At 42.3% G+C, this 23,927-nt stretch overlaps 1 protein-coding gene across 1 annotated transcript; it reads left to right on the top strand.

The window, feature by feature from the left end:
• Nucleotides 1-19,962: 19,962 nt before the first annotated feature.
• Nucleotides 19,963-23,686, top strand: LOC308282063 (P2Y purinoceptor 12-like; the record flags this gene model as incomplete). The annotated part of the gene is made up of 4 exons (XM_080722409.1): nt 19,963-20,145; nt 20,716-21,102; nt 22,511-22,835; nt 23,544-23,686. The coding sequence occupies 4 exons, from the start codon at nt 19,963-19,965 to the stop codon at nt 23,684-23,686; spliced, it is 1,038 nt and encodes a 345-aa protein (XP_080578535.1).
• Nucleotides 23,687-23,927: the final 241 nt, after the last annotated feature.

Here is a 23,927-nt window from a genome sequence, read left to right as displayed (position 1 = left end):
GAAGGTTTGTAACAGTATATCATTAATTTGGTGCGTTTGTAGAACATAACAAACTTGTTCGTACAAACAGAGAATTTAGTACGCATCATGTTAGTATCGTGTTGACCTAACGAACGGCCACCTGAAAGGAAGAATCTTTCACTATGAAGACCCACTTCTACCTCTGTGCTCCAGAAGGCACTTGAGCAAAAAGCACTGACTCGTCAGGTTACGGTGCACAGTAAAACATTCAATGAAACCTTACACCTCACGTCTGCCTGTGTGTCCTGCTCATATACTTGTTGGTATAATCATGCAAGTGGCTTCAGGTGCTGTCTGCGATGCTGTGAATTCATGCTAGGGGTGGGCGATATGAAAAAAATACAATATCACGATATTTTCCCAAGTTGTATCACGATACACGATTTTATCACGATTCTTTTTCAGGTTGTTTTATTATGGGTATTTTTCAAATTACTTGACAAAAACTTGACTCTCTGGGTTCCTTTTGGGAGGTCTAAATTGAACTTTACAAGTATGTAACTCTGACAGTATACAAATGAAACCAAATACGTGTCCATTTGGTTTAATTTGTATACTGTCAGAGTTAAGTGAAGACCTTGACATTTTAAAGTTTGAGAACTGATGATTTTGACCAAAATGCAGGTTTAAATTGAATTCTGCAATGAATCTCTGTATTAACGATTAACCAGGATCTTTTACAAGGCTCCCTCAATTGTATCACGATACATACGATACCTCTGAAAAGGCATATCGTGGAGACATTGTATCGTCTCAACGATACTTATCACCATATCGCCCACCCCTAATTCATGCTATGATAAACAATACTTTTTAATCAATTGAGGTATCAATTCAAGGGGGGAGGGGGGTGTATGCTCGCAATATGAATCAAATATTTATGACCAAGGTCACAAAATATGACCAACCGACAAAATGAACTAAATGTTGCAGTAAAAGGAAGTATATCAAAAGGAGTGTTCCTGCAGCTTTGCAAAGGTGTGACATGCATGTTTTTTCCAGGAAATATTAGGTCCAACTGTGCCCTAAAATAGATAGAATATAATAGAATGATTGCGTTCATCAGGTCCTCCGGACATGTGCTTGCTGTGAAAATCTCTGTAACTTGATCTCAACCCAAGTGAAAACGTGACAGAAGATTCCGGACTGCATTCGACGCTGTGGCTTTCCACAACGCACCAAAAAAGGTGGACAAAAGTATCTATCCCAAGGCAAACCGTAGCATTCCCCACTTGTTTTGTTGGCTTGTATGAGTGCACTACACGTCTTGGTTTCATGGTTAAGCTCCAAAACAGTCGTTCACTCATCGGGCCATGAGCCCGTCTTCTAAAAGCAGTCACTGGAGGCTAGAATGACAGCGAGAAACACGCAGCTCCAGGTGGATTCGCCACCAACAACAGACTGTTCAGTGACAGTCCTCGTCCTCCTTATAAACATCTGGATGGTTCTTTTGCTGGTGCGTCTTGAGGTTCCGTATCCAGGCGAATCCCTTCCCGCACAGCTCACAGTAGTAGGGTTTTTCTCCCGTGTGAACCCTCTGGTGCTTCTTCAGGTTCCCGGCCTCGGAGAAGCTCTTCCCGCACGTGTTGCAGCGAAACGGTTTCTCCCCGGTGTGAACGCGCTGGTGGATCTCCACCTTCTTTGGCCGGTTGAAGGCCTTGCCGCAGAAGCTGCACACAAAGAGCCTCTCCTTGCCGCTGGTCCGGTGGAGAGCCTTGCCGTGTTCGCCGGCGACGGCCTGCTGCTGCTGCTCCGAGGGGAAGCCGGCGATGTCGCTTATGCAGGCGCGAGTCCAGCCGTTGACGACGGCGGCGGAGGAGGACGTCGACGGGAACGCGGGCGGCGCCGCGTACGAGCACGACGGCCGCCTCCCTTCCATGTCTTCCCTCAGCGCCTCGTTGAAAAACTCCCCGACCACCAGCGAGCCGCCGCCGCCTTCCCCAGTGTCACAGAACGCGCCAAAATGTGGGCCCGAGTCATCGCCACTGTCAATGATGTGGTGCTGTTGTCCCCGGTTTGTGTTTTCCTGTTGCTCTAGAGGAGGGGTGTGAAGCAGACATTCTCTGCCCTGAATAGAGGTACTGAGCTCAGACTTAACGAGAGGAGAGGAGCCACTGACCTCCACTCCTCTGTTGCTGCTGCCGCCGCGGCTGGAATGCTTGGCCCTGGAGAGCTGGCTCTGGGTCTCGGGGAGGCTGGCTGAAGGCTGGCTCTGGCTGGAGGCTGACGAGTTGACCTGCTTTTGAAGGCTGGGCCTGTGGCCTCCAGATCCGCGAGGGCCACATTCCAAACCTACACAAAGAGGGGAGATCCAATGGAGAGAGTTGACTCTTATTCACGCCAAGTAGTGAATGTTTGAATGGGTGTCTGTCTGTCTCTCTCACACTCACTCACACACGCACGCGCGCAGTGAATTTGAATACACACACACACACAGCATCTCTCTCTCTCTGTAACACATGCAAGTTTGTATTACTATACTAAATATGTCTTTGATATCATTTAGCTGTATCTGTGTCATATACCAAAAATAACCAATCTACAAGCTCACAGCATGTCGCGTGTCAATGCGTTGTTAGCGGGCAGATCTGCCATTTCTGATAATAAAATCAAGCAGAACTCAAACCCCAACCCTTAAACCCAACATCTAAATACCTAATATTCAACCTGTCCTGAACCTTTTTCTAATTGTAAGCATAACTTTAAAAACAAAAGAACAATAAAGAAAACACAATTTATTTTGTGAGGACCAGGAAAAATACTGTACTTGTCTGGAACATTTGGCTAACAGAAGAACACACACACACACACACACACACACACACACACACTCACCATCCTCTCCGATGAGTGGCACTTCTATCATCTCTGCATCTCCCAGCAGTCCTCCCTCCACCTTCTCCACCTTGACCTGCATAGGGTCGGGCTCCACCAGCTGCACGTCTGGGGACTGCACAACACAACACAACATGCATGGTCAGCAACGCTTGGGCTCCTATGTAGGAAAGCACTGAATGGATGCATACACATTGTTAGGCGTTTCTCTGCTTGTCTTCCATCAGAAAATATATGGGCAGTTTGGGCACCAGTTTTTTGCCATCATAAATCATGGCGTGGCAATCATTTTCACTCCCATTATTATTATTATTATTTTTTTTACCCCTAAAGGATTAGAAAAACTAACCCGTAACACCCATAACATGCTATACATTTCTAAATCTAAGATGGCTGAGAAAACTGTTAGCTCGTCAGTTTCCAACTGACAATACAGCTGAGCGTATGTCAGTCTTCAGAGTGACACTGGCTATTCACTAAGAACAATGCTACCTTTTCGCTAGCAGTTTAACCCATTCTTTTAGTTTTTCAAAGTGACTCACCACTAGGCAGTTATTGATTGAATTTAACATTAATTTGTTCCACAAGCGTAAATATGACCAATGTTTTTTTTTACTTTTCGGGCAAATAGGCATGACCTTCGGGCAAGTAGAACATGACCTGTACCAACCCCTGGTCTCAGTGTAACAGGTGACACAGCCAGCCATGCTCACTTTATGTATACAATTACATATTTGATATACTGTATGCTGCCAAGTGATATGTCACACTTGAAGAGATTTCTTCCTTGGGTACAAATGTATTTGATATTGTTGTCCTGACTTCACTTTGTTTCTTTCTCTATTCTAAATGATTATATTTTGCAAGTGCAACTGCAAATCGTTAGGAGCTTGTACAGACAAATATTTCCGCACACTCCTATACGTGTGTAAACTGGTGATGTGACGATGAACTTGAAACAGCAGTCAGTGGCATCGCCACCAACGGCCAGGCGTCGATAGCGACTGATGACAGGGGACTGATATACTGTAGTTGTGAACGTGTGCATAAATGCAAATAACATAAAAATGTGATCGTTGAGCACACCGCTCTGGGTTGAGCGATGCAAATATAGACTTCCTATTTTGTCAGGCCTTTGGTTAGGTCTGTGTGTGTTTGTGTGGTCAGGTGCAGTGAGGGTCTAGTTGTGTGTGTGTGTGTGTGTGTGTGGGGGGGGGGGGGGTCATCATACATGCACTGTCTTTTGAATGTATGTTTATCCTTTTATGTGTGAGAGTGCGTCTCACTCAACGCTGTCACTGTATGTGACCAAGTCCAATCTGCACCAACTGCGGCAGTTCAATGCTTGGGGTGTTTATAGAGGGTATGCGCTAGGGATGGGACCATATTATCACGATAATCAAAATATCCCCAACGTCTATTATCCTTGGGTGGAACCCTAACCCTAACCCTAACCCTAACCCGTCCCATACCTAGTATGCGCGTGACATCATCATCATACCCAGAATTTATGTGGGAACGCCTAATGAGTGGCAAAAAACAACTTTCTGGCCTTGACAGCCCATACATCCAAACAGAAAAGTCCTATTTGATTGCATTAAACAACATTAAACTCACTTTGCCCCTCAATTTGCCACTCACTTTATGCAAACGCATAGCCACTATAGACTGTTTTCCTTACCGTTTTCCCTCTACAGGGTGTTTTCCCTTTACAGGGTGTCGCTTAGGAAATCGGTCTATAAGTGCAGCCAGCTAGTTTGACTAAATCACATTCCTCACACAGGAACCAGATTTTTGCGGGGCTAGAGGTGGGGGCTTACACTGGGTGGTGCATGTGTGTGTTGTTGGAGGTGGGCATGTGTACAGAACATTTTCTGTGATTTGCAATTAACCACTTTAAACTTGTGTGACACCCATATAGGGCTGACCTTCGATTACTTTTTTCATAATCGAAGCTTAATCGAAGCTTTCTTTCGAACTTCGAAGCTTCGATGACGGCGACCGGGGGGGGGGGGGGGGGGGGTGGTAGGGAGCAAAAGTTTATCGGTTACATAAGTGATAACCGTTAAGGAAATGTGTTTAAAAATGCGCGATTTACACAATTTTAAAAGGGAAAACACACCAGTTTTTTCCTCATAATAATGCTCCTTATTTTCATTAAATAGTACAACAATACAACGAGGAAGAAGAAGATACGAATGTTTTCTACATTAAAGAAAGGTGTTTTTGCAGGACAAGTAGGATTGACATAATCACATCACGTTAGTAATGTAACAAAGTGCGGCTGCAACAGCAAACACTGCAGCGCGACTCGAGCCCTATATAACAAACAGATTAACTCCCAAGTCCCAAGGTGTTGTACACGCTAATGTAATAGTAGATTTTATAGTAAATAATTGCACTGCAGTGTGTCTGAATTAAAGTTCCACACTCATCAACCGAAAGCTGATGGTCAGGCTCAGACAACGTAGCCTACTCTATGCGGGCGCGACTATTGAGCTTGCAGCAGATCCGATATAAACTTCATCAACACCACGACAACGTAACCCTAGCAAGTTGGGTTTTAAGCTCTTTTTTCCTCTTTAAAACGGGATCGACGCTGACGGGGTCCGTTTTGTAAAATCCAATTTTCGCTGTTTGTTTCCTTGCGTTGAGTTGTGTGTCTGTCAGCGAGTGGAAGAAAGCAAACGCATGCATGGATCATGTTACACCGACAATGGTTTGGTAACGAAATGTGTGACTGCATCGCATAGTTGCATTGGGTGATGTTACATTGGTGTCACACATTTCGGTGCCAAACGCATGTCGGTGTATATGTGACAGCGCGCTGTCTTTTCTTTTTTTTCCTTCATCATCGACCATTCTGATGGCTTCATGCATGCTCTCGTTGCTGTTGGCTTGTTATTAATGTTAACACGTGTGTGAGAAGGGGGTGACGCTATCACGCTAGAGTGGAGCGAGGCGCATGCAAGCTAAGGCACGCGGCCCCCCCAAAGGACAAACGGCCGCGGCCGATTATTCGAATTTATTTTTCAAATTCGAATACCGTGCCTTCGAACGAAGCTTCGAATATTCGAATTTTTTGGGTCAGCCCTACACCCATATAAAATAGGGCTTATGAGGTTAAACATGCTGCCTCCCTGCAAAAGTCATGACCCTTTGCTGTTCTGGCTCTTGTTGCCAGCCAGTGTTCATTTTGTCAACAATATACATTTTAGTCGACTAAATCAACTGTAGATTTTGACAAATGACTTAATTATGCATTACACTGAATATTCAAAAGACTATGACTGAAACTTAAACAAAATTTGCTGTCAAAAATCAACACTCTTGCTAGCTTACCTTGCTCTGGATGGAAACACTGCCTGTCACAGCCACTGTTGATGACGCACCAGTCCACAGTCCCATGTCCATTTGTCTATGTAAGCCACCATCTGTGTAAGCACAAACACATATGTACAGACATCATCAACACATGTATTCAGGGATGTCACACCAAATTCTGGGCCCTGTGTACTTTAACTAGTGAACATTAGCAGATATACAAGCTCACAGTGCGGCACCGCTGATGATTTTGAAAAATCTTGAAGATGAATATTTCAAATCCTTTTAAGGTTTTTTGAAAAACCTACAGTATGTTTCTATGTCAGTGGTGCTCAAACTTTTTCATGTGAAGGACCCCCAAAATCATATGTATTTGGCCACGGACACCCATCTCAAAATATTTTGTTCCAGGGATCCCCCAGAAGCAAAATCTTAGTTGCAAATGTTCGCTTAAAAAATACATATATTCAAAGATTTGCACACATTTTCACGACTTTTCAAAAATAGCAGATCTACAAGCTGGCAGCGCGGCACTCGGTGCCGTGCTGTGAGCTTGAAAATCTGCTATTTTTCAATAGCTAAAGTATAAAATAATTCCAGGCCCCATCCACCTTGGGCCCTAGTAACTCAGTCCCACTCATTTCTAGATCAGAATGATTGTGAGTTCAAGTTAGGGCCAAGCAATAAATGGTTTCAGCATTGACATCCCAATGTACACGTGCAATATTCACATTAAACAAACAATGTAGTTTTAGCGTGAGGCCCCTGGACATGATGCTAGTATGTCACACTCACAGTGAGAGACTTGCAATCGGGGATCAAACCCTTACACCTCCCAGTCTCAGGGCGGACACCGTTTATTTACATTAAAACCACCCTAAATTCCTAATCATTACTTGAGCGATGAGACATTGATTGCATTCCAAATGGAGCTATTGAAGTTAAAAACTGCATAGATTTGATGACATTATGTAACTTTCTATGCCTGACTACTATGCACGCAGGAGGCTACGGCTCAGTAACTTATATGTCCCGTCCTGGATTTGAACCCAAGTGTCTCCCGCTTCAAAGACCCAACATCATCTACCGCTCAGATAAGAGGGAATCCCAGCATGTCATGGGGAGATATTGCAATGCACACCAGGTTCTAAATGTCTAAAGAGAAGAATAGAGAGACCCCCGCAAACTACTAGTTACGTATATAACATACTCTACATAATTACAGATTGGTTAAGATAATGTTTTATTCATTCAAATAATTCCCGGATTGCGGATGCAAGTCAACAACATCGGTCAACAATTCCAATCATTTTGAGTCTTGTTTCAACTTCATGGTCTAAAGACGTCTCTCTCTCTGCCTCAATTTTCAAGAGAGAGAGAGTCAGGTGACAAGGTCCACCAGCAAGATGTCTTCCTTGTAAACAATGTGTCACTAGTTTCAACTGACAAGTTAAGGTTTACTACTCTGTGTGTTGTGCCACCACGCAAAATTTAACTGACTTTAGTTTACACATAAACACATGCAACGTCACTGCACACATTACTGAGCACGAGTGCACATGCTGCAGAAGGAGAACGGAATAAAATAGAAATATAAAACCAGAATGCAACATAGATGACACGCATTGTGGGTTTGTAGATCTGCTGCTGTGTTCAGTGTGCATCCATTGTACAGTCAAAGTATAAATTACAGGCAGCAGCAGCCAGTGAGACTAGCGAGACAGTCAGGGAGAGAGAGAGACTGATTGCAGACTAAAGTAGGCTAGGCTTGTGAAGACGAGAATTAAACTTGATTTTGTGTGCAACTTTGCATGTTGTACAGTATATACAATTGAACATGTGAAGTTGCCATTTCGGAAACCATAAGTCCGTTCTCTGACTCTGACACTCACTCTCTGCTATAATCTGAGCCACTGGCGTTGCCTACTGGAGATCTGGCTGGCTATCAGCTGGTCTCAAGCCTAAAATTAAAGTAATTGTTGGGGCCACACCTTATTTTCAGGCCCAATGAGAACTCAGTAAAATCCTCAGTGTTAAACTCAGAGTGTACAAATGGAACCAAATGAACCTGTAAGGTCCAATGCTGCAAGTGATATTTTGGGGGGTAAAACAAAAGATTTGTGTTAAAATGTTAAAGCTCTAAATGCTGATAGTAATCATTGCTACAGAGTGGTTGTTCAGTGACAGGGGTCTCCCCGTCTATCCAGCCCTTTAATAACCAAAATATATTTTCAAGTGGGTTACAAATTTCATCCAATCAAAAAAAGAGAACCCCACAAATGTCATGTATCATCTTGTGATCCAGTTCCCATTCTGTAAGCTCATTTATTGGTGTCATCACTTCCAATTTCATTTGTTTATCCCGTTTGACTTCTTTCTCCTGATAAAATTGGTATCAAGATCTGAAAATGTATTTTCTGTTTGCTCAAGAGCTGGAGAGACGGTTAGACCCCTGTTACTGAACAAAGACCATACAGTCTCTATAGAATCGGCCTCAGGTCTTACATGGATGAAACACTTCTTAAACCCCATTTTATTTTATTTGGCTATTCAAAAAATAAGTTATTTGTAATCTCACAAAGAGTCCCATCGCAACGCGTTGTGAGCTTCTAGATCAGCTATTTTCGAAAGAATGTTGACAAATCTATTATCGGGGTCCTGCTCCGTGTAAACACCAAATCCCATGGGAGCACACAGCACAGATCACGCACACACATACACACAGTTACAAAAGCAATCAGACAACGAGACAAGATGCTAGATGAGAATCACAACAAATATTCATCACCTGAAAGATTACCATTTCAGCGAGACAACAGAATGAAATCACGGTCCTACGTGATTAACGTTGGTCCGGCTTCCGAGTTTTATCCAACGTGCTCCAGTGTGGCTGTACCAAAGCAAACACATCTACATTTGCGTCACCTATGGAGAGCGACTTTATAACAATATGATTCCCCCGAGCACAGCAGAGGCCTAATCGTAGGCCTACTCCAGGTACAAACTAAAAAACTCCACTCTTAATGAAGCTGGGCATTCACTTCATATGTTGACTGTCTGCAATATCCCGCAATGAGGGAGAAAAAAAATGATACTTCTCACCAGTCCACCTCTAGCAGCTTTACAACAAGGCTAGATCTAGCCTGGTTAAAGGATCACTATGTAGTTTTGGGTAACAGTGGCAAACAACATGGCAGCCAATATCTTTGACGTAATTAACAAGTGCAAGCATGTCTGGCCAGTCTTCACTTTGACTGGCAGTTCTGCCTTGGCAAATGCCAGGGTGAAACTCATTGTCTCCCCTATATATACATAGTAATTAGTCAAGTCCCTAGCAGGGAGGCCCCTGACTGAAAACAATCTGTTACTCAGGCTATCTCTTGTCTTTTTATATAATAATAAAAATAATAAAACTTTATTTGTATAGCACCTTTCATGACATGAAATGCAGCTCAAAGCGCTTTACAGAGCAGAAGATGAAGCACAAGTGCTTATATGGAGCTATTGTGTCTGAAATAAAGTTTATCGTCATCTACATTCTATTTTGCAGTTCACATACCGGTAATACATGCAAAAACTAAAATGTGTATTTCCCATTTAACCGATCTATGTAAATATATTAAAAAATAAATGAAAACTGCAATGACTTCTGTAATTGAATTCTTTGAATAAATGATGCTGTGTCAGAGTGACCATGGTGTACCCAGTGTACACATCTGATGCTCAGCAGTTGCTCAAGTTACGCTCAGGGGGTTTTACTCAGACAGATGAAAAATTAGAGGGAACATTGATATTGACACCAGGATACTGACCAGGACACTGACACCAGGCTACCGACACCAGGATACTGACCAGGACACTGACACCAGGATACCGACACATAGTAATCAGTAATCACAAATGATCACATAGTAGGCTAGGCTTGTCTGACCATTAATGGGATAGAGAGTTAATGTAGTTATCACAAAAGTAAACTATCTCTAATGCATATTATAGACATTTCCACAAAAGTGTGTCTCATCTCAAGTCCTGCCCTTCTTCTACGCCTCTCATTTATGGTTGAATTGTTCTCCGAGGGTGGGTACTAGCCTAGGTCAATCAGAGGTGGAGTAGAAGTGACATCTCACATTGTGTTTTATTTATTTATTCATTCCACATGTGTGAATGTTTCAAATGTGTCAATAAAACTGAATAAAGAATAAAACAACATGAAATATGTATTTTATTTACTCAAAATACAGAATATACCAGATCTGAAATGATCTTGATACATATACTGTATAAAATACTGCCCATCTCTGCCTATTCTGGGCATTGTGAGCTTGCCTTGTAGATAGTCTATTTTTGACAGATGGATTTGTTGTAGAGTGAAAAGAAAAGAGAATACCAGGTCTACAGTTGTTCCAACTCAGGTCAGTATTACTACTAGTAGTATAGGAGGTTTAAGAAGTGATCAAATAAAGGTTATAAGTGAATGCAAAACATAAATAACAATGCCAACGGTGCATACACCATTATTTGACAGCAAATGGACAATAAATTGTTATGGTTTTGTAAGGTAGTTTTCCTAACGTACATAGCTCTGTGTTTATTCCCTTTGGCCTTTATTTGTACATATCTTTGCTGTGAGTGGCAACCTTGCAACTAGTCGACCAAAACCGTTACTTTATTATTAAAACAGATTTTAAAATAGTGTAAAGTATCCTGTCTACAAGCTCCACAACCTCGCGAGCGGAGCTTGTAGATTTGCACGACTCACTGACTACTAGGCTATTGCAAAGAAGTAGCCATGGTTCGGGCAAGATATAGAAATAGCCTTGAATCAAGTCATAGATTAAAACTTTTATGGAGTCTGACATATTTTGCATAGATATACAAATATCAGCCTCAATAAAATAAATCTATGGCAGGTATCCAAAGCTAATGAAGATACATGGAGATGTATACAAGGTATGTTGTTGTTGACTGACTGTACTTTTGCCATCATGTAAATTGTAAACGCACGTTTTCTCAATGAACATGCTGCAATAAAGAAAACCCCATTAAAATGAATTAATTGAACTGAATTAAAGGTTTTTACCACACACTATAGCAACTCAACCAGTGGGCCGGGGACCGCCAGTGGTCCTTGGGGGGTTCCAGGTGGCTTTCAGGTAAATGATGGAGTTGGTACTCTCTGATTCTCTAAATCAGGGGTCTTCAACGTTTTCAGGCCAAGGACCCCTTAGTTGAGGGAGAGATGAAACAAGGACCCCCACAACCTTTTCATAGATTCCATATAGTTTCATTGTTTGACAGCATCTGTATATTTTGGATTCAAGTCAATTTGTGTTTTCAGATATTTAACCACTTGAACTGTCAGTGTCAATACTTAATAAAGTTTATCTTTCACTGTGTACTTTTGTCTGCTCTTTTTCCCCTCTACACCAAAGCTCTTTGCCAAAAATAGCCGATCTACAAGCTCACAACGCCTTTGTAGATCTGCTATTTTTGGCTAAAGTTCTCAGAATAAGGACACTAAGGTTCAAGTGGTTAATATAAAAAGAAGATGATTTGGAAGACCCCCCTATAGTAGCTCTGAGGACCCCTTAGGGGTCCCGGCCGGCCGGCCCCCCTGTTGAAGACCCCTCGTCTAAATCTCATCAAATGGTGGTCCGTGGCTCAAATAAACGGCTAATAATAAAAACACTGTACTACTAGTAAAAACAGCACAACCACCACTAACTCACCGGCGGAGGGCGAGTTGTCCCTGAACCTGTCCTGGGCGGCCTGGACCTGGGCCTGGGCGGAGGAGTGCAGCGACACGCGGGGCGTCCTGTGGCCGCCCATGGCGTGGCTCTCGCGGAGCCGCCGCTCGGCGTAGCCCCGGGCCATCTTGAGCTCCAGCAGGTTGAGCTTCCTCTTCAGGGCCTTGTTCTCCCGCTGGCACTGGGACATCTGCAGCGACACCACGGCGTAGTCGTCGTCCACCAGCTTGCAGATCTCCGCCACGGCGGCGTTGGCCAGCACCTCCATGATGGAGGCCAGCTGCGTCTGGAAGGCGAGGCGAGAAGACATGATCCTCCTCTGGCTGGGGAAATGGAGCCTCCTGGACGACTAGGGTTAAAAAAGCAGCTCTTCGTCGGTTCGGTTCCCCCGGCTCCTCCAAAAAGAACCGCCCGGTGTTTCACGGGGCCGCTCGCTGAGAACGTCCTATGATGTGTGGCGTTGAAACATAACCTCCGCGGTGGTTTTAGGTTTTATATGGAGGTTTGTTTGGTTGTATTTTCGCTGCCTATTCTTGCGTGCTGTTTATACAAACATCTGCCGCTCTGCTTGTGTGTGTGTGTGTGGTGCGCGACCCCCATCCATCTACGCTCTGCAAACATTTGCGTCACGTCCGGTTGTGGGCCAGAAGAACTACCGTAACACCCCGAATAGATGGGTATCGCGAAAAGCTTTTAATATTTCTTTCTTTATTTTATTTTATTTTTTTATTTTTTTGTGAGCTGTGCTCTTGGAAGAAGCTAAGCTCCAACATATGTCTTTGTACGGGCTCTGAAGTCTGGCCTACATCTGTTGGCAGAGGTTGGCACAAATTGCTCAAAGTTTGTTGTATGCCCAGCAGTGACCGTGGGCCTACATTAGCCCTAGAAGTAGGCTACTGTGAAATTACATTATGTGTATGGAATAATCACAAAGTGTAGGCCTATGTAATTTCACAGACATTCTAATCTAGGGCTATGCCTACATTTGGCCTACGTCTTGGCACAAAGCGCTCAAAGTTTGTTGCACACCCAGGGTCACATTGGCCAAAGCTTCGCAGGATGCTGAATGACATTAAAGGGTCATTCCCACCGGGCAAGATAAAGATAAAATAGCCTATATCTTTTCTCAAATGAAGAGGATAGGAGTGGATGGTATAGCCGTCCAGTGTGGACACTACCATCCACTTCAATTGAGAACGATAGCCTATTTTTTATCTTTATCTTTATCTTGCCTTGTGTCAAATAATGACCCCTCATAAATAGCACCGCTCAAAAAAGAAAACACACAAATATTAAGGGTCCATTTGGTGCAATTTGTATTTTGTAGCTACACTCTCAGAGTTGCAGACCTGAAAGGTTTCATTTGGTTCCATTAGTTACGGGTCCATCCCTGGACTGGACCCCACTTTTCAGAACCACTGATTAATCGGGATTCACCAAAATTATATTAATGTTCATTTGCCACATTACTGGTAGTTTATTCACAGACATTATATTTATGTTTTAATTAACCCATTCGTGTCACTTTAGATTTGAACCACTTTAATCATTATTTCATGCTATAACTATTAAGCTTGTATATCTGATTTATTTTTGATATCAAGAAACAGATGTACAAGCTCAAGTTGTGATACACATTGTGACCTTGTAGATCTTCTATTTTCCCTGTTCACTGCACAACAAAGAATATACTGGGACTTAAGTGACTTTCCTTTGTATTTTACACTGCACCATCTTCCCCTGTCTTGGTGTGTGAGGTGAAGTCCATTGTCCAATCAGTCATGGTCCTGATGCTGACATATAGCTTGGTTGTGGTGCACCTTTAGCCCTGAAGGGGGCGCTCAAAATCTGTCTCTGATCATGGACTGTGACAGTGTGGGAGCAGATCACCCACAGCAGGGCCAGAACAGATTGGCCAGTCTAAACCACAAACTAAAACTGTAGAAGGATTGGGATGTGGGGAGAGCAGTTGCCACCCATAGAGCAGTGGTTCTCAACCTTTCTAGGCCGCAACCCCCCCAAAAAAACCTGACGAGCACTAAGAGTTGAGGTATTACATTTTGTATAACACGGTTCTATTGTGAAAATAGCAGATCTACATGCTCACAACGCCTTGCAACTACATCGGCTATTTTCACAATTTCTGCCTCTAATATTTGACAATTTGGCCAATGTTTAATTTGTCAAATTAGAGGTATTAAAAAGTCCTCAAAGGAGCTATAGTCAACTTTTTATTGAAAAACGGATGCTAAAATAAAAATAATGTTTCAAAAATATTTTATGAAAAAAAAAATTAGACCTACTGTAACTAACAGTCAATAAAAAAGTTTGTCTGCATATTTGTGTGCTGTTTTATGTTTGTCTATGAGAGAAGTGGGCATACACTGGGTCATTTTACAAAAAGGGAATTGGTTCATTTACCAGAGTAATTGTCATTCATTCAGTGTGTTCCATTTCTATAATTGTGTTTTCAATTTTACTCTTCAGTGTTCTGTACATGCTTGGTAGTGTTCAGCCAAAAGCTTAGTTGTGTTTATTCAATGAATGGTATGTGTGTGTCAGGTGAAAATATGTCTGTGTTTACAAAACTAGACCAGGTCACCTGGTTGTGCCAGACCCGCAATGAAAACTAGTATGGCACTGAACTAACACATGAACACACAGGATTTTATAGTCTCAGCAACAAAGCGTAGTGAGCTTGTAGATCGGCTGTTTTCACTAGTATGGCACTGAACTAACACATGAACACACAGGATTTTATAGTCTCAGCAACAAAGCGTAGTGAGCTTGTAGATCGGCTGTTTTGACTAGTATGGCACTGAACTAACACATGAACACACAGGATTTTATAGGCTGAGCAGCTGGAAATGTTTGTGAGCTTGTAGATGGGCTGTCACTAGTATGGCTGTGGGGCAAATGTTTTGCAGCACTGAACTAACACATGAACACACAGGAATTTATAGTCTCAGCAGCTCGTCAGCCAACTCAACTCAGCTGGTCCCGTACAGGTGACGGCACTCAAGGCAATCAGCCGAGCAAGGGAAGGGAGGGGCAGATGAGCAGTCAGAGGCAAACACAGGCACACTGAGGAAAAGAGGGACACTGAGGAAAAGAGGGACCGACCGACCGACCGACCGACAGACCGACAGACCGACAAAGCCTTATGTAGGCCGACCCCCTGGGTCTGGCAATGAAAACACAAGTTCCATTTTGTGAACATGTTAAGAGATTTGATGGCAAAGAGTTGTTTTGCAAAGGGATGCCAGGGTTTAGCAATTTGTGTGTGATGTTTGGAGTTTTGTGTGTGCAGTTTTGAAAAAAAAAAACATACAGTTTTGAAAAACGTGTTTTAGCAATTGAAAAAAACTGTAATCATCTGGGGACCCCCCAAAATAATTTGGGGACCCCCCTGGGGGTCCTGACCCACAGGTTGAGAACCACTGCCATAGAGTATGTTGCCACCATATTATAGTTATAATAAGTAAGTCGGTTGCTTGCCACCAAGATGAATGATCACTTCTGGCAAGGGACAGGACATGTGCTCGCTCCTCATGCACATGCTCACATCATGCAAGTGAGTGAGACACACACACACGCGCACACACACACACACACACACACACACACACACACACACACACACACACACACACACACACACACACACACACACACACACACACACACAACTCATCCTGAAACTTGGCAGCCCTGTATGGAAGACTTCTGTAACCACCACACCCCCATCCTGTTTTGTATAAAGAAGGCACAGACCTGACAATCAGGAGCTGCATTGCATGTTGCAGTCTCCGAGAGCTCTTGTTTTCTTGTTAACAAATACATACCGGTATTATGCAAGGCTAATTCTTCCTCTGTCTCTCAGACATACATAGGTCTACATCAGGATTTCAACTCAAAGCAGGTAAGATACTGAGACCTCTTCTCTTTTAGTGACTTGAACACAATGTAATGCTGCTTTAATATTGATGTTAACAACAGCATTCATTCATTGGTCAGCAGTAGGTGACAGTTTGTAAAGCTATATTTTCCAAATGAAAATACAAATTGGACTGTGAAACTGTTGTAAAAGTGATGGCTGACACGTCACAGCTGTCGAAATGTACATGGGGTTTTCTTTTTTTCTTCTACTTCTTTTTTATCAATGTTTGTTAATTGGATTTGGTCAGAAGTATTCATTGCATATCAACATAATTACATTGCCTCATAGAGCCCAATTACTAGTAAGACACCTCAGGGCATTACTAGCAAGACGCCAAGACACATTTAGGGCGAGGTCGCGCCATGTCTTGGCCATCTAGTGATGTATATCGGACCAGTTACCCATAGACCCCTGGTACCCATATTTGGAGATCCATGTACTGTATATGGAATATGCCCAAACATGCTTACTCAGTTATTCGTTATGTGAAAGTCCTATGACGTCTATGACATCTGACATCATACATACAATCCCTTTTATGCCCATACATGGATATCCCTGTCTGTAGAACCAACCACACAGATATGGGCTGTATTGGCCATCTGTCTTGGCCATATACCGATGTTTCTGGTTGACATTGGCACATTTCACTCAGGTTTTTTCATCTCACTCATGTCACTTTGTCTGCTAACCTCATTCAGCAACGAAATAAAAATAAAATAAACAAAAATTAAAATAAAACAATTCACAGGGGCGAGCAGTGATCACCCCATGATGTGCACTGCAATGTAGTTTCAAATGCACTACATTGCAGGCACTTTTTTTAGAGTCAAAAACTAAAAAAGAAGAAGACACGTGTGACATGCATGATCTGGGCAGATGAATTCTGTTAGTGTGGTATGTGGCCGAGTGGACTCCATATGGGCATTCCCATATGAAGTCCTGTTAGATATGGGCTTAATATTGATGACATCAGGGATCTCCATGTATAGGCATAAAAGGGATTCTGTTAGTGTGGTTCCCCTGACAGTGATGTCACAGTGATGTGACAGGGGAACCACAGTGTCAGGCAATTACAAAAAAGGTTACATGACAGGTATGTTTTTGTTTTTGAAGCGGTGAAAGCCGCTTCCAATGAGTGGCTTTGTGTGTTCCACGCCCATATATGGTCATTTCAGTCCAGAATGAACAGGTTTTTTCAAAAACAAAATGTGTGTTTCATGTCCATATATGGTCATCCCAGTCCAGAATGAACAGGTTTTATCAAAAACAAAATGTCTGTCACCTCATGTCCATATATGGTCATTCCAGTCCAGAACGAACAGGTTTTATCTGTTCCGTACGTCCAGAATATCAGTCCAGAATGAATAGGGTTTTTCAAAAACAAAATGTGTGTCCCATGTCCATATATGGTCATATCAGTCCAGAATGAACAGGTTTTATCTGTCCTGTCCCGTCCGTCCGTCCGTCCGTCCGTCCGTCCGTCTGTCCGTCCGTCCGTACGTACGTACGTACGTACGTCCGTCCGTACGTACGTACGTATGTGTGTAGTGTCCGTCCCGGTCTGATGATTGGATACTTTGAGGATTGGTCAAGCTTCACTTGACAATTCGGCCCTCCAGATAAAATCATTCATTCATTCATTCATTCAGAATATAAAGAATGTATAGATCACAGAGTTCATAACTCTAGAACACATAGAATAAAAGTTCACCGCTTCACTTCGAACCGAGGTTTGATTTTTTCCCCCACAAATGAAAACACAGAAGCAGGGGTCATCAACATGTCCGTACATGGACAAAATGTGTCCGTGACAAGACTTGTCCATGTCCGTGGAACATTTTGTATTTTGCTTATAATGTGTGCATAATCTATCCTAAATATTACTTTTTTATTATTATTTTGGGGTTGGGATGACATTTGTTGTGCTGGTATCCGTACATGATTGCATCAGGGACCTTTCCAGTAGACAGAGAACTGAGAAAAAGAAATAAGGAAGTGAAATCTCAGCCTTATGTATTTGTGTAGCCTACATGGAACTGGGTAGAGCACTGTCATCATTAAGTATTTGAGGATGACAGTGAAGAAAGAGAACTTCCGGACAAACCAAACAGTCTTATAGAGGGTTATGTGTATTTTAGCTCTTATAACTATTATGTTGTGTGTATGCAGAAAGCAATGCTTGTCTGTCGCAGCAGTGACACAGCCCTGCGGCCAGAAAATGACGACATGAGACTCCACTATAGCCAAGAGGAGACAGACATATGGACCACTCGTTAATAGGGATTCTCCGATCACGCTTTTGGAGGCCGATTCCAATCACCGATTTATTTTTTCATGATCTGCCGATACCGATACCGATTTATTTTCAAAGGAAAATATTTAACCTCTGTTATAGATGATTATTGATTAATTACGTATTGAGATCAGTTATTATGTTAGTTAAACATAGTTTTATTATAGAAACAGGAATTAAAAAATATTTAAACTAATATACCTAACAAAGGACGACTGCAGTTGCATTATTGCACATAACCAAAATGTATTAATAATATTAGTCCTGCCCAGTGGTGGAAAAAAATACTCTGTAGATATACTCTGTTACAAGTAAAAGTCCAGAAAAGTAAAAGTGCATCAAAAAAGCTATATTATAAAAGATCGGTTTTCCGGATCGGTGACGGCCGATCACCGATCGCGTCATTAATTGAATAAATCGATCGATCGGAGCATCCCTACTCGTTAATCATGTCATGGACCACGAGTTGAGAAACAGTTCACTCAATGACCTGCTGACCTACAGTAAGTTGTAGCTGACAGCAGTTGTTACTGGGAAGTAGGAGGTCAAGAACTTCCACATTCGTGGATGCAGAGCCGATTGAACCCGGAAGCAGAGCCACAACGAACAAAGTAGATCTTATGGCAGAATCTGGCAAACCTTACAGCATTGTAGCAGAACACATGAGTATGCAAGGCAGCACATCATGACAGCAAGGTTATGAACTGACAATTACTCTGTGCAATGAGTCCAGTCTTATAGACGGGTTTCTTGTTTACAAACATTGAGACTAAATGCACAGCTGACTGTATCATGTAATCAATTCCGTCCAATCCCCAAACCTGTTGTTTTGGGGAGCGCTGCATGGTTTCTATTTATTGGCTAATTTTGGTACCGACCCATCAGTGTGACGTGGACCAGAAACCCGTCTATAGGGAGCAGGTTATTTGCAGAAGTGTTCACATGTGTGGAATGGGATGGCACTGTTGGGCTGATGAGGGAGTGGAGACAGGTGAGTAACTAGGATTATACAACAGGTAGCTCTGACAAAGCAATCTGATTGGTAGCTTTCTACCCGTGCAAATAATGAGCACTACCACACGAGTCTCATCAAACAAAGATATCAACTGTTCTGGTTGCAAAAGAGCTGAAGCGCACCTCCCTCTCCCAACACTATGCACATATATAGACATACTGTGTCAGTCTCATGTGATGTCAGACATATTATGATGTCAGCCATCTCCATATTTAGGATTAATTAAAGTCAATGGAGAAAATTAATTCACGAATACATTTATATGAATTAAACTATAATATATTACGTATCTTTTAGCAAAATAGCACGCATGCGTGTCCCGATGAAGCCGGTCGATTTGACATAATGGCCCAAGTGCATGCCACCAAAACTGTGGGAGGAATAGCACTTAGAAGATGATGGTAGATGGAGGATGGAAATAAGTCGGACAGTCTGGTTGCCCTGCAGGGGAAACCACATAACAAGTTACTGATATGGCCATCCATGCTTGCGCACTGGATTCCACACAAGTGCAGCGACATTTGAATATATTATGATGACAAATGAGTAAAAATGTTAATATTTGAAAAGAACAGTATTTATTGCAGTTGTTGTTTTGTTGACTATGTTTGATGCATAGATCTGCTGCACAACAATAGTAGTATAACTTGAAACTGAAAATAAGGTTTTGTCAGTTGTGTATTGCCACCCAATTGCTCACCAATAATTTTCCCCCCATTCCATAATCTTTCTTTTCATCTCTCTGAACTCCTTTCCACTCTCTAGGCCCACCTAGGTTGTGAAGATGAACACAACAATACCCAGCAACTCCACCGAGTGCATTCGAGATCCCATTGTGACTGCAGTGGTTACTCCTTGTCTGTATAGTATCATCTTTCTAGTGTCCCTGGTACTGAACAGCCTGGCTGCACGGGTCATCTTCAACATCCCAACTGCCTCCACATTTGTAGTCTATCTAAAGAATGTGGTGAGTGAAGGGACTGGCAATATATTTATCAGTGAAGAAATATATTTAAAGGACAACTTTGTTTTTTTACAACAAGGGTTCATATTTTAGATTGTAATTAGAGAAAATAAAAGATGAGTGTTAAAATGTTTTCATTTACTTCTTTCCATAATTTTAGCCAATAGCGAGTTTGATTTTAGTGGTTGGGGGCATACAAGTGGCTAAGTGTCTATTTAGACACAATAAGCCCATCCCCTACATGCATCGCATGGTTTCCTTTCATGGTTAGGTGTGACTTATGGGGGCTAGTAGTGTTGCTGTAAATAATAAAGAATTTGTCGTCTCATTTTGTCTAAAAAGACATATTTAGCCACTTGCACGCATGACCCCAACCACTGAAATCAAACTCTCTAAAATGGATAATATGATAGAGAGAAGTAAATGAAAACATTGTAACACTCATCTTTTCTTTACTTCTTTTCTTTAATTACAATGTAAAATATTAACGCTAGTTGTTAAAAAACAAAGTTGTCCTTTCAATAATAATAAAAAAGCTTCAAAGTGATTAATAATATGTTTCTTCACCAATAGGTGTTGGCTGACATACTTATGACTCTGACCATCCCTGTGAAGATTCTGAATGATGCGGGTGTGGGCTCCTGGCGCCTGCGTGTCATCTACTGTCGATACTCAGCCATTCTGTTCTACCTCTCCGTGTACATCAGCGTTTTCTTTCTGGGCCTCATCAGCTTGGACCGCTACCTGAAGATAGTCCGGCCTTATGGGAAATACGCTCTGCAGAAGGTCAGGGTTGGTCGGGGGTTGAGTGCAGCTGTCTGGGTGGTGATGTTATCTCTAGCGCTGGCCAACATCATCCTGTCTAACAAGCCACCACAGCTCTCTGGAGTGGTGTGGTGCATGTCCCTGAAGAGCGAGTTTGGACTGATCTTGTATGCGGGATCCAAATACGTCTGTCAGGTAACACATCTAAACGTTAACGCACTGTAATGGTCTAAAGAAAAAATACTGTAACTGTTGTGATATACCGTATTACTGTTTGCCATTTTATATCAGTGGAAAGTTATTTGTTACTTCACTCTAACCTTTTCAACAATGACCCTATCGATCCCGCATTTGTTCTTAATGTTTTGCACTCAGCCATGTTTTCAGAATTAAAAGCTAAAGGAAGGTATAAAGCCATTTGTGCACTCAGATGAGCCAAAGTGATCACCACTCACCAGGGACGTGCTGGGCCCCTGATTCAGCTCGGGGAAAAGAGTTGGAGAGGCCCTCATTGCGCGCTATAGAGAGATCTCTCTCTATAGCGCTGCTGCTACTCAAAGATTTGCCATTTCAGATCATGACAAGTGAGAAGCCAGTGGGCCAATTACTGTACATGAGTTATATTTCGTCGTTGTCGGCTGGAAACATTGTACGTCCAAAACCGTTTGTTTTGTATTTTTCGTTTTAAAAATGATTTAAACTAGTGAAAACAGCCGATCTACAAGCACACAACGCCTCGCGTTGCGAGGCGTTGTGTGCTTGTAAATCTGCTGTTTTCACTACTTTTGTGCGACGGCCTTGTATGATGAAGCAGGGCTTTGCTTTGCGAAAACATTTACAAATTTGAAACTTGGAGATACAAGGTTTGTGCCCGACAGTGACGATTTACTTTGTTGGCCGCCCAGCCCCCAAAATGGAACGAAGGCCGACATTTTATTTTTATTTCCCAGCCTGGACTGGCTGGGAATGAACCAGCCGTTCGGGAGTTGTCCCGCTTTTCCCAATGGGCAGCACGTCCCTGCCACTCACCACTGATGAGGCGAATGGTGGCTAATCACTTCCCCACCCAGATTGTACCTGCCCTCCCGGCCACTGCTGCCCAAGAAAACTAAAAGCATTGCATTGCAATGTTTCTGAACACAATTCCATGACCCAACACATAATTCCTATATGACGTTTGGTTCCTGCTCAACTGCTTTTGTAACACCCCCACTTTCCACTGTAATATCTTTTGTTATTTATACGTTTATTTTTAATAACTGCTTCTTTTTTCTTTCTCTTTGTTATTGATGATATCCTCTGCATAGTACTGTGTTCTATCCTTCTGTCTTTCAATGTTATATGAGATACATAAAGGGTTCCTGTGTAAAAAAAAAGCTGTTAAGCTTACTAGGATCTTCTTTTAGTTGCCCTTGTACCAGACAGTGAACTGTACGGTGATGATGAAACTGTGCCTTTTCCTATGCAACCTTCTAATACATTCTTCAATCAATCAATCAATCAATCAATCAATCAATCAAAGACAATGAGAGTGTGTGGAAGTAAATTGAGGTCCAAACTCAGCATCTCAGTGTTTTGTCATGCTTCCTCTGTTGTTTTCCAGGTGGTGTTCTGGGGTACCCTGGCTCTGATGGTGGTCTGCTACACCTCCATCGGCAGGAAGGTGTACAAGTCCTGCAAAGCCTCCGGGAGCAGCTCCCAAGCGACCAGTCACAGAAGCAAAGCTAAAGTCTTTGTGGTGGCAGCAGTGTTTTTTATCTGCTTCGCCCCCCTCAACTTTGTCTTTGTTCCCTACGCACTCATATATCAAACCGGAAACACGGTTATCGACTGCAAAGTGGAGAACGCCATTCACATCGCCAAGGAGATCACCCTTCGGCTGTCGGCCACCAGTGTGTGTCTGGATAAGCTCATCTACATATTCCTTTGTAAGATTTTCCGGAGACAACTGGTGGCCACGCTTAGCTGTAAGACCATCCCACAATGCACTATGGGTGCAGCATCTTCAACGCAGCAAGAGATGTCACCGTGCGTGACAGAGAATCCCTCAATTCCAGCTACTTCTGAACGGTGTCCACTCCAGAAAATGTCTTGATTGAGTTGATTCCATCAGACATAACAGACACATGTCAGATGTGTACCAGAAGCAGAACACACCTGGCTTTTCAAAAAATACGAGACTCTCAAAACATTGATTGATTGATTGATTGATTGATTGATTGATTGATTGATTGATTGCCAAATAAACAGTGGAAAAATACTTGAAATCATATTAGCAGTATTTACATTATTGATAACCTTTGACTACTGTTTCAATACCTGTATAACATACTGTAATATGTAATTATGCAACACATTCTCACCAATTTATTTTCATTTATTTCTTTATTTCATTATAAACTAATGTTTACTTAAGCTAAAACATGAATTTAAAAAAAAAAATATTTTAAACTGTTAAAGCCTCTCTACCATAGAACACAATATGTATTTCAGGGTGAATTAAATAATCACGTTGATTTGAGTAGAGGTGAGCTAATACAGAGAGAAGGTGAAGTCCACTGTCCAATCAGTCGTGGTCCTGATGCTGACTTTGACTGGCAGGATGCAGATGTGGTAAGGCTGTGGTGCTCCTTTAGCCCTGCAGGGGGAGCTCTATGGATATGCAAAGAGACCAATCTGCACCAAGGAGTTCCTTGTCATGGACTGTGACAGTGTGACTCAACTGAAAACAACTGCTCACCTGGCAAGACTGGTGGATTCACCTGCTCAGGTTCACTAATTACTTTGGAAAGTAATAGTTCTGGTATTTTTTATGAACAAATGGTAGCATGCACATCCACACCAACAAGGTGCCATTGTTTTCTGTTTGGCTGCAAAGGTTATGTTAGGAGGTGGTGAGTTGACAAGTCAAATAGCCTACTTTTTTAATGTTCTTTTTTTAATGATCAATTACCTTTTTTGTCATAATGGAATTTGAAGTTACAATGGTTTGTATAGGAAGGGGGTGTGTCTGATAAAAA

This window comes from Nannobrachium achirus, assembly GCF_963921795.1.
Source record: "Nannobrachium achirus genome assembly, chromosome: 3".
Classification (NCBI taxonomy): Eukaryota; Metazoa; Chordata; class Actinopteri; order Myctophiformes; family Myctophidae; genus Nannobrachium; species Nannobrachium achirus.
This window is presented reverse-complemented; position numbering and strand designations above follow the sequence as displayed.